The sequence below is a fragment of the Mustela nivalis genome (genome assembly GCF_964662115.1).
Source record: "Mustela nivalis genome assembly, contig: HAP1_SCAFFOLD_1268, whole genome shotgun sequence".
Taxonomy (NCBI): domain Eukaryota; kingdom Metazoa; phylum Chordata; class Mammalia; order Carnivora; family Mustelidae; genus Mustela; species Mustela nivalis.
In genome coordinates this window covers 94,568-110,442 of record NW_028135396.1, presented here as the reverse complement: position 1 = coordinate 110,442, position 15,875 = coordinate 94,568, and the positions used below count along the sequence as shown (strand labels likewise).

Genomic DNA, 15,875 nt, shown 5'->3' with positions numbered 1-15,875 from the left:
TTGGCATCTCTTAACAGCCAAGTGAGGCTGGGACAATGAGGGTGCTATGGTCATCTGTTGGATTACACCAGTGTGATTATAGGTATTCTTTGTTTCTTTTTTCTATTTTGATGAAAATTTTTGTAGTGACATTGTCATTGAAACAAACAACAAAAAACCTATGACACTTCACAACAGATCGGCCATTCAGTCAACTTTTGACAGTTCTGTCATGTTTCTGACACGGAAACATGTTCAGCTCCTCCAGGATGGTAAGGGTAGCACATGTCTGCCTTTCTGATCCCCTGTGTTTGGTTTCTGTCACTATGTAACTTCTGGTCACACAGACAGACAAGGTCAGTAATGGTTGCACAGTCCCTGAGGATATTCTGTGTGGTGACAGGGGAGAGCATATCCCTCAACACTGCTGCCCACAGAGGTACTGTGGAGAGTCTGCCTGGCCAGAATTGGTGAGTCACTGGCCCAGCAAGTGCATGCCATTGAGTTGCATAAGAAATTTCAGGATTTAACAGGGAAGTTCCAAATTGCAAAGTTTTGGCTGACTGAAAAAAAAAGAAGAAGAAGAGAGAAAGGAAGGAAGAAAGAAACATGTACAAATACCAGAGCACTTTCCATCAATTTTTAAGAGCTGGAGTGACAAAATGGAGGTCACCGACATCTTGGATTTGGCCAAAGAGTTGATCTCTCTGGAAGGAACCAGAAGCTCACATTGAAGGGCATGCAAATTTCTTCTTCCTTTGAGATCCAAAGCTGTGAAGCACATCTCTAAGTATGACCTGGAGGAAGTATTTGCTCTAGTAACCAGTAGGACTTGTATTGAGCATGGACTCATCTAAGGTGTATAAGATGACAGGGGTGGTATACAATGACATGTATTTCGTGACTATACTCTCAGACTTTCTGCAGAGGGATGAAAAAGACTGGGGATGACTCTTACATGTAAAACCAAAGGAAGTAGCCTCCATGTCATCTGCAAGGTTTGGAGTTGCCATTCTGCTTTCTTCAAAATCATGTCTCTGGTGAGCAGTTGGGAGAAATGTCACCAACATTATCCAGTTCTCAGCAGCAACTTTTAGGTGAGTGGAAACTCTTTACAACTAAGTGAAAAGAGATTGCATTTTATTGTCATACTCCAGTTCCCTCAACTATAGAATTATCATCTTCATACATCCCACTGTCTTATTGCAGTCTTGCATTTCTAGCTAAGTAAGAGTGGGAAGGATGAAAAGTGGCACTTGCTTTGCACCGGTGACATTTTCTCAAAACATTTGTTGCTAGTTGTTGGACAGAACAGGTGGTATTCGCCCTATTTCATAAGGGTGTAAGGTCTCATAAAAAGACAACACTTGATTGTGAGTGATACTTTTTTAAGCAAGAGCACAGGGAATAATCATAAAGGGCTTGTATTCTACCAACATAAGGACTTAATATTTAGTATGAACCATCCCATATGACCTTTTCTCCCCTCAATAAATCAGTGGTTTTTAATATTTTGGGCCGTGGGTTCCTTAAAAAATCTGATGAAAACTGTGGACCTTCCGCTTAGAACAGAGCATATATGCTTATATGCATGGAATAGTTTTTATGCTCTATCATGGGATTCATTCACCCCAAGTTAAAATTCCCCTGCTGAAGACATGGAAGAAATAGAAAAAGAAAGTTCTGGAATGGATTTTCTTTCCCAAATTCTCTGAGGCCCATCTCCATGGTGACTGTGTAATGTGCCAAGTTCTAGGGCCATACCTTCATAAGGTAAAACTTGCGATCTGGTTATTTTTGCCATTATTTTTAACCTCTCTTCTTGCAATGGTTCTCTGCCTTGGCCATATGTTAGAATAATATCCCAAGGTGTGCCCAAAGCCATACCCCAGATCAATGAAATCAGAATTTCTGGAGGGTAGGAGCAATGGATCAATAGTATTTCAAGCTCCCAGATAATTTGGATGTTAAATCGAGATTGAGAAACATGCTTTTCTGCCTCTCCATATTTAAGAGAATAATTCTGTTAGTATGGGCATTCCAGCTTCTGCAAATTCCTCTGTCTTCTGTGTCTTTCTGTGACACTTTCAGTGTCTTTTCTGTGTGGGGTATAAAATTTCCTCTCTAAGTTAATAATTGCCTTTCACCTTGTTATTTAGAATGTCACTAAGAAACGTATTGTTCAGCTACCAGTCAAGAAAGATTTCATTTGACTCAGAGGTTATGATGGGGAGAACAAGAAGCAGAAGAAAACGAAAGCTACTCTGGATTATTAAACGCCATCCAAGCTCATGGATATGCTTTACTGAAAGAACAGAAGACAAAGAGGAGGTGGTGGCCAAAAAAAAAATTCTTGAAGCTGATTTTGAAGAGGTAGATGACTCAGTTAAATCTGCATGAGTAAAGAGGTCCAGAGACAAGGCAGAAACATCTAAGAAGTGCTACTGCTTTCATCGGTAAAGGTGAAGAGTAAGGTGAAGCCTGAGTAGGTGGGATTAAGTAGGCAGGAAAAAAAAGTTCCTATAAAGTCATAATTTTAGAGCTAGAAGGGACCACTGAGATACTCGAGTGCTATTTCTCTCGTTTTATAGATGAGAAAGCAATCCAGGTTGGTGATGTCCCTGCCTAACGTCTCAGCTGGTAGTGGGTGGGTCAGGCATGGGTCCAGGCCTCTGAATACAGAGAGTGCTCTCATCTTTCATGGCTGGAAAGGTGATCACACCTAGACTTGTTCTTTTTTTTAAATTTATTTATTTATTCTAGAGAAAGAGAGAGAGCACACATGAAAGCAGGGAGGGAGGGGCAGATGAAGAAGGAGAGAGAGAATCTCAAGCAGATTCCCCACTGAGTGCAGAGCCCCACTCAGGGTCAGTCCCACCACCCTGAGGTCATGACCTGAGCCGAAATCAAGAGTTGGGTGCTTAAATGTGTGAACCACCCATGCACCTCTAAACATAGTCACTTTTTTTTTTTTTTTTTTTTTTTTTTTTAAAGATTTTATTTATTTATTTGACAGACAGAGATCACAAGTAGGCAGAGAGGCAGGCAGAGAGAGAGGAGGAAGCAGGCTCCCTGCTGAGCAGAGAGCCCGATGCGGGACTCGATCCCAAGACCCTGAGATCATGACCTGAGCCGAAGGCAGCGGCTTAACCCACTGAGCCACCCAGGCGCCCAACATAGTCACTTTTGAGAATAAAAGGGGACAACAGACAAACCTAGGTTTCTTTTCTTCCTAAAATTCACCTGTCATCTATCTTATTTTGCATTATCTGTCATCTTATTGATAATTGTACCATCAGTAATCCTATTGGAAAGTGGCTTTTAGCAGCTTTTCAATGACCTCTAACTCATCTCCCAGCTCTTCCTGTTGAGAACAGTGAGCTGTCAATAAAAAGAAAATCTGCTGGTTTTGTTGTTGTTTTGGTTTGGTTTTTTTTGAGAGAGTGTGTGCATATGCTTGCACATGTGAGCGGGGGAGGGGCTGGGGGAGAGAGAGAGAATCTTGAGTGGACTCCATGCCCAGCACAGAGCCCCACATGGGGCTCAATCCCACAACTCTGAGATCATGACCTATGAAAGCATGACCTGAGCAGAAACTAAAATCAGATGCTCAACCCACTGAGCCACCCAGAAGCCCTTAGGGCTGGGTTTAAATATCTGCCACATATGGGTTAGTGACAACAATGGTACTTCTAATCAGTTCTCTGTAGGTGCTGCTCTTATGTTAGCCTATTAAAAATTTACTCTTTTGGGACCTTCCAAGAACAGAGTGCATTTCCTTATGTTTTCAAATGGCTAATTATATATGTCTCCTGCGCCATCTGTTTTTTCTTCTAAAAGGGTAGTTACCAGAGTCTGAGATACTTGGTAAACCCCTTTATAATCACTCTGTACTGATATAGAGTGAATTTGTGTTATAAAACTTAACATAGGCTTTTTGGGACTCCATTTCTAATCAACCTTGAGACCAGTCAGGGGTAGGATTCAGTCAAGTTTATACAATCCTAATGAAATACATAGATTTCAGTCATCAATATGCCAATGTCTATCCACCTGTTGTGGCCTCATGTTCAGGTTTATTAACATAGCAGCCAGTTAATTCAGTTATCTTAATTCTTAGTGGCTTACCACCCATTAGCACCCCTCAGTTTGCTCTTACAGTAGACTTCTGCTCTACGGAAGTAGCTTAAGCCCATTTATTCCTGGATGTCAGGATTTTAGCTGAGGAACAACCTTCCAACTTTGACGGAACTATCACTATCTGACCGAGTTGTCTTGATTTTTATTAGCCTCCTTCAGATACAGCTGTCCTTTCTCTTGGATGATTTGCCTTGGACCATGAAGCCTTCAGTGGTAAAAGAGGTTCAGTTGTGGAGGTGGGTACGTGTGCTGGAGGGAAGTCTTCTTAGTTTGGAAAGGACTCTGGCAGGGAACATAGGTGGGACACGCAGTTGTATTTTCACGTGACCTTCCAGAGACTCACACCTTTTCCCTTCTGCAACTTGGTGGGGATGGCGAACTTTGCTATGGTGGAGGAGGTTCAGTTGTGGAGGTGGGTGCTTCAAATAGCATTTGCACAGTGGTGTCTTATCTAATTTCCCTCTCTGAAAGCAATTTTGAAGTTTAACTTCTGTTGTAGCTTTATTGCCTTCCAAATTAAGAAGTTATTAAATTTAAATTTTTATTACAAAGCTACCAACATACCATGTCAGAGAGGTTTTTGCAGGTCTATTAAGTATAAGCCGGATTTGATTCATTAAGCTTTCAATTTTTTTCCAAAGCTGTCTTCAAGTGTTTGTGGAAGCATACATAACCTTTCTTGGGAGGGGGGGTGAGAGTCTATTCAAGGATGAGGGGTACAGTCATACCAGGCCGCCTTTGGGGCCTTCATAGATGGGTTTATATGTTTTACCCCCAAGGCAATTTTTACTCAGGCAATTATAGTCTGATTGTTTTCAAAATGTGTGTTTGAGGACCTATCTTCTATAAGTGCTCTGGTTCAAGGAAAGTGACTGAGATAAACAGTAGTTTGGTGGGAAAATGGAAGGAGCGTTAGATCAAACGGTTTGAGAGCCAAAAACTGGCTTCTAATTCCCAGACTTTCCACGAACTAGTGCTGGGTGACCTCAAGCAAGCTACCAGCATTTTATAAAAATGACTTGATCTCTTAGAACCCCGGTGTTCTCATAACTCTCAATAAAGGTCTCTGTGAGATAACAGGCATGACAAATAAAACTAATGTACTGTCCCAATGCAGAAAACTATCATTGATCTTGTCATTCATAATGATGTGAGAAGTGAAACCTGAATTACGGTGAAAACTGAAATGAGCAGACCTGTGGCTCACTCAAGAATTTGGAAGGTGAACCCAGGAAGACCTGCATACACTTTCCCTCATGTTCCAGGCAGACTCACTGTTGAACCAGGCTTCGAATTCAGAAGTGCTACTGTGGAGTAAGACATTGTGAAGTGTGTGTCGACATCAAAGGCTATTTTTTGAATGGTTAAGTGACACGTGCATTCTTTGTTGCTCTGAGGGACGTTGAAGCAACGTGCACTGGCCTTGGATATGGTAGAACAGGATCCAGTAATCAATATTAGAGGACCCCTAGGTTCTGGAATGTATTCAGACCCAATGCTTATCTGAATAGTTAATGCAAAACTGATGAGTAGAAGGTCTGGTGGAAACACGTCGAAGGATTTGCTATTTTGGGTTGAATGTACCATGGCTAAGAATGTATGTAAGGAAGGAAATGTGTGTAATAAGGACTCATGGAAGTACTGTTTCATCACTGTTGTCTGTGAGTCCAGAGGAATAATGAAGGACTGTGCAGGATGTCCCGCCAGGAGGCTTGGAAGTACTGTGAGCTCTGAAGTGTTTCTCATGATCTGCTACAGAATGCCTTGAGCTAGATAGGTGTAGGGAGTGGGCAATGGCAGGATACAATAAACCTAATATAGTGGATGTCCAAAATGAGGTTAAAGCACAGATACAAACAGCTTAAGCCTGCAAGTGACTTATCACACATTGGGGCAGAGTTGTGCAGCAACTTCTGGGAAGAAATACAGGAACGATACTAACTGACAGTATGGTGAGAAACGAATAAGGAATAGCTTCTAGCATATCCAAATTGATCTTTATTGCAAATCAAAAACAGCCTTTATTTGTAAATAATTAATTTCTTCTGATGTTGGTTGGTTGGTCATCAGTCACGACTACACATATTCATGTGTAGTCATCTTAATTTAAAAAAACAAAAGAGAGGAAGAGATTTACTTATGACTTATGGGGAAGTCCCTGAATCTGTGGGTGGTGATGTGCTAATAAATGTCTAACCACCAGCTTTCTGGTGGGAGCAGCAAGGGTTGTAGGGGGTCTCAGAGGACTGTGGGCTAATTTCTAGCATTTGCCATTTCCTAAGGTATAAATATTCCCATCATGACCAGTTTCTACTATACAGTGGCAATAGATGTAAATAACCCCAAAAGCATAGAAAAGAGTAAAATGGTAAAATAATTAGAAAGTAATGAGATCTTAGTGTGTATTATCTTTGTTTGTAATATAAATAATTTGATTGTTGCTATATAGTTTTTAATTTTTAATAGTGTCTGTTTAACAACCAGCTTGCAAAATTCCTAAAAATTTAACAACCAGCTCTTGAGAGACAATATGAAGTTCTCTAGGACACCATTGGCTGTGAGTTAAAGAACATCAGAACCTCTTTAGGGAAAGATAAAAAGATAAAGGAAGAGCAGTGAAATATTTTTTTTTCTGTATGAAAAAAATACAGAGAAATGCGGGTTTAGATCCTTCTCCATTCAAGTTAATACTTAGCTAGAAAGTGATTATGCTAAAATAATGCTGGCTTCTGGATCCATGTTTTTTGTTCCATGCTTCGTGTTAGATCTCATTTGTTGCATATTCAAGATGTACACTTAAAAATTACATAGTAATTGGGATGCCTGGGTGGCTCAGTTGGTTAAGCAGCTGCCTTCGGCTCAGGTCATGATCCCAGCGTTCTGGGATCGAGTCCCACATCGGGCTCCTTGCTCCTCAGGGAGCCTGCTTCTCCGTCTGACTCTGCCTTCCACTCTGTCTGCCTGTGCTCGCTCTTGCTCGCTCTCTCTGACAAATAAATAAAATCTTTAAAAAAAAAAAAATTACATAGTAATGGAGCGCCTGGGTGGCTCAGTGGGTTAAGGGTCTGACTTCAGTTCAGGTTCAAGATCTCAGGTCCTGGGATGTAGGCCCGGTGCAGAGTCCTCACTCAGAAGGGCCTCTGCTTCTTTCTCTCCTTCTGCCCCTCCCTCCAAGTACATGCACGCTCTCTCCCTCTCTTTAAAATAAAAAAAAAAAAAATCTTTAAGACACGACATAGTAAAGAACCCTTTTACACCTAATGTTCCCCAACTTTTTTGACTGTAGAATCCTTTTTTCCTCCACAGAATACTTAATATTTCGTGGACAATAGATTGAAAAACACTGCTCTGTGAGTAGGCAGAAGTACCTGTTCCCTCAATATTTGTCTTCAATGACTTCAGTCAGACCCTTTACAGCATGTCAGTCAAGTGTGTGGATATGCTAAATCAGTGAGTCTCAAGTTTGATTGTGTATAAGATTCATGTAGAAGCTTGCTTGTTATGAAATGTAAAACATGCTAATTTATTTAAAATGTAAAAAATAATTTATTTTATTAAGTAGGCTCCACGCTCAATGTGGGGTTTGAACTCATGACCCTGTGATCCAGAGTCACATGTTTTACTGACTGAACCTGCCAGGGATCCCTAAAACATGATGTTTTAATATACATATATAAAGTGATTACTAGTAAAGTTAATCAGCATAGCCATCTCCTCACGTAGTTACTGCTTTGTGTGTGTGCATGTGTATATTTGTGTGCATGGTGAGAACACCTAAAATCTGTCTTAGCAAATTTCCAGTATATAATACACTATATTAACCACAGTTATTATGCTGCACATAGATCTCTAGAGCTTATTTATTCTACATAGCTACAATTCTTTACCATTTGATGAATATCTCCTTTCCCTTAGCCCCTGGCAACAACCATTCTGCTCCCTGCGTCTGTGAGTTCAACTTTTTGGCCTTACATGCAAGTGAAATGATGCAGTATTGTCTTTCTTTGTCAGGCTTATTTCATTCAGCATAGTGTCCTCCACGTTCATCCATATTGCCGCAAATGGGAGGATCTCCCTCTTTTGAAGTTTAAATAATACTAATATTATATATATATATATATATATATATATAACATATATATTGTTATAACATATAACACACATATATGTTATATATATGTTATATATATATATATATATTTCACATTTTCTTTATCTACTCTTCCACTGACAGACACTTAGGTTGTTTCTGTATCTCTGACATTGTGAATAATGTTGCAATAAACATGGGAACACAGATACCTCTTTGAGGTATTTCCTTTGTGTATATATCCAGAAATGGGATGGCTGGATCATATGGTTGGAAGCTTCTTAAAGGACCTACTAAATCAGAATCTTTGGAGTTGGGAACTAAAATCTTCCCTGTCAGACATGTTATCTATAATGTCTTTGGTTGTTGTAGATGACTTTTTCTTAATAATTTGCTAATGTGGGGGCACTGGGGTGGCTCAGTCATTAAGCGTCTGCCTCTAGCTCAGGTCATGATCCCAGGGTCCTGGGATGGAGCCCTTCATCAGGCTCTCTGCTCAGCGGAGAGCCTGCCTCTCCCTTTCCCTCTGCTGCATGTGCTCTCTCGCTCTTGCTCTCTCATAAAAAAACAAACAAACAAATAAATAAAATCTTTAAAAAATCTGCTAATATGTAATGTATAAATTCTTGAGCATGTAGCGTAACTGATAACTGTGAACTCAAGGGACTTTAGATGTAAGAACCTCTCTTTTAAAAAAACATTTTGATACCAAAATTTAAAAAAATATTTTATTTATTTATTTGACAGAGAGAGAGATCACAAGTAGGCAGAGAGGCATGGGGAAGCAGGCTCCCTGCTCAGCAGAGAGCCCAATGCGGGGCTCGATCCCAGGACCCTGAGATCATGACCTGAGCCAAAGGCAGAGGCTTAACCCACTGAGCCACCCAGGAGCCCTTGATACCAAATTTTAAGTCACTGGAATAATTCTCTAGGAAGAATTACAATTGCATGGCTTTTTAGATTTTCCCTATATATCTTTCATAATTTCTATGAACCATTCATCAAATCGTGATCAATAAAACTTCAATTATGAAGGAAACAATAATAGAAAATAAGACTTGTATTTGTTTATCCAAATATTTATCAAGTTCCTACCATGTTCCAGAGATTATGTATCAATCTGAAAAATGAACCATTAGGGGAAAAGATTAGGGAGCTTTATTTTAACAGCTAAGCATGGAAGAGGAGCTCAGATCACAATACATGATTGTGAAATCCCAGGGATTCTTGACTACATTAATGGAAACATGGTTTCCAAGTAAGAGCAGGTAACAGATGTGTAATTGTTGGGCCTGAATTGTTGTACTTAGCCCTCTGCATGATTGCTATGAGGCATTTGGAACAACTAGCCTGTATGTAGAGGATATTGACTGAGATAATGCATTGATACATAGATCAAAGCTGGATTAAGGAAGGAAGCTTTAAGGAAGCTGGGACAATGATTATGGAGAAGAGAAAATTTGAGAGGCATAGTTATATCCTAATACTCAAATGACCTGCATATTCACGTAAAAGATGTCCCAGATGGGAGAGCCAGGGTCTGTAGAATAAAGTTGTATTGAAGTGCATTGCTATACAATATAGGGAAGAATTACTTAGTGATAGTAAAATCAGAAGAGATCTTAGTTCTTGATTACTTGGGAGTTTTTAAGCAAAGACTGAATGAGCACTGGAAAGCGTGTTGAATAGGGAGTTCATGCATCATGAGAATTGAGCTAGTTAGTCCCTAAAGTTCCTTCCAATCTTGAGTGTGTATGTTTCTTTTTTCAAAGATTTTATTTATTTACTTGACAAACAGAGATCACAAGTAGGCAGAGAGGCAGGCAGAGAGAGGAAGGGAAGCAGGCTCCCTGCTGAGCAGAGAGCCCAATGCGGGACTCGATCCCAGGCCCCTGGGATCATGACCTGAGCTGAAAGCAGAGGCTTTAACCCACTGAGCCACCCAGGCACCCGAGTGTGTATGTTTCTATTACTTAGGCATAAAACACATGCCAGTGTCTTAGTTAAACTCAAATGCCTCCTAAAAAATCTACAGCATGGAAATAGATTTATACATTGAACGAGCGGTTTGGATAATAATTTATCTACATTGCAGAGCATTTATAATTATTTAATAGGCAATACTGAATATAAATTTCAGAGATAATATTTAATTTCACAAAGTTTGCATTTTATATCAAAGAGATATTCAGCTTATATATCTATACACTGTATATCCAATGAAAGCACAAAACAAAATTTTTGGTTGCAATTTACAAACTCAAGGTAACGACAAGAATTTACTGATCTTTTCTTCATCTTTAAGTATGCACACGGTTTTAGGTGCCTGGGTGGCTCAGTGGGTTAAAGCCTCTGCCTTTGGCTCAGGTCATGATCCAGGGTCCTGGAATCGAGCCCCACATCTGGCTCTCTACTCTGTGGGGAGCATGCTTCCTCCTCTCTCTCTCTCTCTGCCTGCCTCTCTGCCTACTTGTGATCTCCGTCTATCAAATAAATAAATAAAATCTTTAAAAAAAATATGCACACTGTTAAAAGGCCAAAAGAAAATATTTCTTTGTTTTATGGTAAAATCGTGGATTGAATCGCATCTTTGAACATAGTTATAATGGACTACTTTATAATGGACCACTTTAAGGTGGAGTATCTATAACACAGATTTTATCAACAAACTCTAATACCAGCATTAGAATGGACTTTTAAAGAACTTTTAAGCTAAAGTTTATTCTTTCCCTTAATTTTTATTGATTATAGACAATTGGGAGAAACACAAATGTCAAAGAAGAAAAAATTACCATTGTGTCCCTGTCTAGAGACATTTCTGTGAACACCTTGGTACCTTTCCTTCCTGTCTTTTTCAGTTCCTTATATTTTGTGTATGTTTCTGTACATACCTATGATTGTATTGTATTTGTATTTTGTATCCTGTTACTAAAGCGTAAGCAATTTCCTCTGTTTTTACAAACATTTGGCTACATAAAGTCCTCTTGGTAGATTCACTATTGTTTTCTTTAAACACCTGCTAGTGTAGGATATTTTAGTGATTTGATAGTGCATTCTTTTTTTTTTTTTTTAAGATTTTATTTATTTATTTGACAGAGAGAGAGAGAGCGAGAGAGGGGCAAGTGCGAGAGTGAGAAGCAGGCCTCCCGCTGAGCAGGGAGCCTGATGCCTGGCTTGATCTCAGGACCTTGGGATCACGACCTGAGCAGAAGGCAGCCATTTAACAACTGAGCCATCCAGGCACCCATTGATAGTGTGTTCTATACCTGAATATTGTGATGTGAATTATCAATATAATCTAGAATCTGTGGGGTTTTGGAAAACTGCTTTGTAGGCCAAATTTGTAGATATTAAGAAAGTATGTAAGAAGCTGACATCTGCTTATAATTTTCCCTATGAAGTCCTTGAACTTGTTCAATGTTAGAAAGCATGGCTTGTAGTGAGTTTGCCAAAATTTTAAATTGTGTCGTTTACTAATCAAGGACTTCTCCTTTTACCCTTGAGTTCATGGTCTTTTTTAGACATTCCTAATTCTAACTGCCTAGAAGAGAAGCATCTAGACAGTGCCACTTCTCAGTGTGAAGGAGGGTTTGTATTCAACCTCACTCCAAGGAAACAATTTTCAAGGGATTCTCCCCTCCTTATACGAAATGCTTTAAAAAGCCAGCTTGCAAAACCCGACTGGTGAGTCCCATTAGCTCCGTTCTGCTGGTGAGATTGTAGGTGCCCCTAGTGCCTCTCAGTTTAGATTGGAACCAAAACACCTCTAAGACTTGTAGGTTCTCCAGGACCTCATCAGGAAAACTTCGAGTTTTCCTCCTGGTGTGTCTAGGCTGAACTCAGTTCTGCAGGGAACTATTTCTTTAGGCATCTTACCCATGGTCAGATGTTGAAGTTCTGACTAGAGGCTTAATGACAAAATGTTTGTGTGAAGGTGTGTGGATCATATGGATGAGGAGTGATGTCCTGTGGGATTCTCTTGGTTAATAAGTATTTAGGAACAAAGGAGCAGTTGGAAATAATTGGGATGAATCTATCCCTAAGCAACTTAGAAATTTAACCAACTATGCCTAATAGATGTACATTGGAATGACCAAGATAATTTGTAAAATGCCTCTTTTTTCCAGGGTTAAAAAGAGTAAGTGAAAACAAGTATGATAGGGTCAGCTTTATGGAGACAATACTTTAGTGGTTTTCCTCCCAAGCCAGAGAGATTTATTCATTCATCCGTTAATCCAACAAATTATGTGGCTGGTGATATGGAGATGAATAAGACATACTTCCTTCCTCAAAGAACTCCATTAGTAACAGACACATATTTATATAATTTTAACATAATCTAGCAAGAGTGAAGTACATTAGATTTTATGAGAATATTTCAGAAGTGCACCCAACCCAGCTTAAGGTTGATAGGGAATGAGGGAAAATATCAAAGAAGGCTTTCTGAAGGCAGTTACATCAGAATTGATTTTTAAAGAACCAGGAAGGGTTTTACTGGCTGAGGAAGGAGAAAGAGATGGGTATGTGGGTCTGTTGAGGCAGGGGTGGGTTAGAGGGGATGGTGACATTCCAGGGAAAAACCAGCATCAGCCAAGGTATGAAGCAGATGTGGAATCAAGATTTATGTTCTGTCACTACTTGTTTGATATGCTTATTGGACATCTGTAGAAATGTCAAACAGGCAGGTAGATGTGTGTGTCTGCAGTTCCAGGGAGAGGACAGCTGGAGGTCTAGATTTGGCAGTGACTGGTATATACACGGTATTTACATCTGTAAATACTAAATGAGGTTGCCTGGGATAGAGAGGCGTATATAGGGCAGAAGACAGGAAGACATATCACCCTAATTTTTACAGGGTGATCCCAGAGGAGGAGCCAGCAAAGGAAACTAAAAAATGTGTATGGAAAGATTGGGTGTAAACCAATCATATAACAAGCAAAAAAAAAAAAAGGGTCTCAAAAAGCATGGAGTGGTGAGTGGTTTCAAATACTGTTGGAAAGTCAAGAAAGAGAAAAATCAAAGAAGTGATCATTGGATTTGGTTACATGGAGATCATTAATTACCTTGACAGAAGACATTTTCATGAAATGGTAAGGAAAGGGCCCTAGTACAGAGACGGAAGATAGAACATAAGATAAGGAAGCAGGGACCAACAAGAGCAACCCTTGTCTTTGGGCTACTAGCTTAGGGTCATCAATTCTTGATTATTAGACCCATTAGACCTATCTCAGCTTGTCCCATAGGCACGTAGTACCCTCAAGAGTGTGTACAATGTTCTTAGGACAGCACCCAGCACATAGTGCTGTATGAACTTCTGTTATAATTATCTTAGTTTCTAGGCAAGCTTCATTGGCTTCTAAGAAGAACGAATCATTTATGTAGACCAAATCGTTTTTTAGGAAGCGTGAAGATACAAATCTTATGCATAGCAAAAGCTGAAGCATAAAACAAGAAAGTGACTTGTGTATTAGGGGTGCCAGTCCTCTAGTTTAATGGTCTAGTCTCTCTTTCAGTTTTAAGGTTCACTGGAGAGTCTAGGATTGAATTATAAAACAATGGCATGGAAAGTAGAAAGGAAAAACGAGTAGTAAAGGCATAGGTAGAGAGACACATTTATGAAGTCAACCAAAATAGAAGTCAATACAGCACACAGTGCGTTCATGCTTTGTACAGGTAGCTGAAAGATGACAAATACAGTGTGGATTTTTAGTCTGCTTATTCACTGGTTAAGGGCAAAATACTAAGATAGAAACGGAGGAATAATAATCCAATGGTGCAGTTTTTCTGTGTGGATATGTTTTTTTTTTTTTTATTTTTTAAAGATTTTAGTTATTTATTTGACTGACAGGGATCACAAGCAGGCAGAGACGCAGAGGAGGAAGCAGGTTCCCTGCCCAGCAGAGTTCAACGTGGGGCTCCATCCCAGGACCCCGAGATCATGACCCGATTCAAAGGCAGAGGGTTCACCCACTGAGCCACCCAGGCACCCCTGTGTGGATGTTTTGAAACTTGTTTTACAATCGAACTGTTCTAGCAATCAAGACCAAGGTAGAAAGTGGAGCTATGAGGAGGAGATGTAAATAATTGTTAACTTCCCCTTAGTCCCTGAACGCCTGATCACTCCTTTCAGCCTTAAGGTCAAATTCCGGATATTTTTACAGGTGTTGGTCATGTGCAAAATATGCATATCTGTATCCTAGGAGTGTTGCGGGGACTGAGATATGTAAAGTGTCCAGTAGGATATAGCGATTGCATCGTTAATGCATCTTTCAATGAGGTACCTATACTAACCCTCTTGGATGATGACTAGTGTCTCCTGTTTTTTTTTTTTTCCTTGTACCTCTTAACTCTGTTGAAGATGCTTTCAACACAAATCTAACAATAACGGCGGCAAACATTCATCATGTATTCTAATTAAGTCATTTAATCTTTGAAACAATCCTATGAGGCAGGACTGTTAACCTCATCTCCTGCATGGCGTCCGCATTTGGCAGCCTGGCTTCAGAGCCCAGCTCTTGGCTTAACCACCGCTTCCACTCTCTCAGCTGGACCGACCGGGCCACTTTTTCCGCCATGTCTGCTACCAGCAAACTCCGCTTTCTGTTCAGAAACCCTCAACTGCTTTCAGTCGCCAAGGACTCTTGCCTCGGTTCCCGGGGCCCATGAGAAGGTATTGAATTCACCCACATGGAACCAGGCCAGCTGCGTCCTTCTCAGACCCGCGAACTCTTCCCTCGGCCGAGCCGCCCAGTCTATCCAGCCCCCCACCCCCGTCCTTTTTTTCATTGGCTACAGAGTCACTATTTTAAGTAGAAACACGGTACGCTCAAAGACACAAGATCCCACGAATCCCCGCGAGCGAACATGGTAACGGCACGGCTGAGCCCGTTCCGGAGTCCAGGCACAGGCGCGAGGGTTTGGGACACTGCGATGTGCCAGGACAGCGGACCGGGCCGGGGACGGAGGGCAGACGGGGCACTGCAGGACCTCAGACCAACAGCGCGCGGGATAGGGCGCGGCCCAGGCCAGGTCCGCGGGGACGCAGCGCGCCGGGCGGGGGAGGAAGGGGCGGGGACCCGGAGTCAGGCCGGCGGCTCCCCGCCCCTCCCCCTCCGGTTCCCGCCCCGGCCCTCGCCCCGCCCCGCCCCGCCCCGCCCCTCCGGCCCGGCCCGGCCCGGCCCGGCCCGGCCGCTCCGCCCCCGGGTGACGTCACTGGCCAGGCCAGCCGGCGCCATTTTGAAAGTGGAGTCGCCTACCCCTGCCGCTGCCGCCGCCGTCGCTGTCGTAGCTGCCGCCGCCGCCGCCGCTGGAGAAAGAGCGAGAGCGGGGAAGCCCCAGAGCGAAATCCACCATCCTGCTGGCAGTTCTGCTCGCCCCTCCTTCCTTCTCCCCTGACCCCCGCCCTTTCCCCCCACAGGTGCCATCCGCCGCCATCCGCCCTCTCTACCCCCCCATCCCCAGGTGAGGGGGGTGAGTTCAGGAAGCAGAGACCCCGAGGAACCCAGCAGGGTCACCATTTGCAGCGCAACATGGCAGGTAAAGGAGAAATCACCCTCGTCCACTGACAAGGCACCGCTTCCTTCCTTCTCCCTCCATCACCCCCTAGCGACCGCCTGTGCCTCTCGTAGAGCAACGGGGCGCCCCTTGGATTTCAGGGTATTGGTCA

At 41.8% G+C, this 15,875-nt stretch overlaps 1 protein-coding gene across 2 annotated transcripts in view; it reads left to right on the top strand.

Annotated features, from left to right (window-relative positions):
• The first annotated feature begins 15,377 nt into the window (after nt 1-15,377).
• PPP2R2A (protein phosphatase 2 regulatory subunit Balpha) overlaps nt 15,378-15,875 on the top strand; it is an 89,734-nt gene continuing 89,236 nt past the window's right edge. Inside the window, exon 1 of one of the 2 annotated variants that reach the window (XM_082750549.1) lies at nt 15,378-15,745. In XM_082750549.1, coding sequence (XP_082606675.1) covers nt 15,739-15,745 — 7 coding nt within the window. In that variant the 5' untranslated portion in view covers nt 15,378-15,738. The remainder of the gene's footprint in view (nt 15,746-15,875) is intronic. The other variant, XR_014307907.1, reaches the window with a different exon arrangement.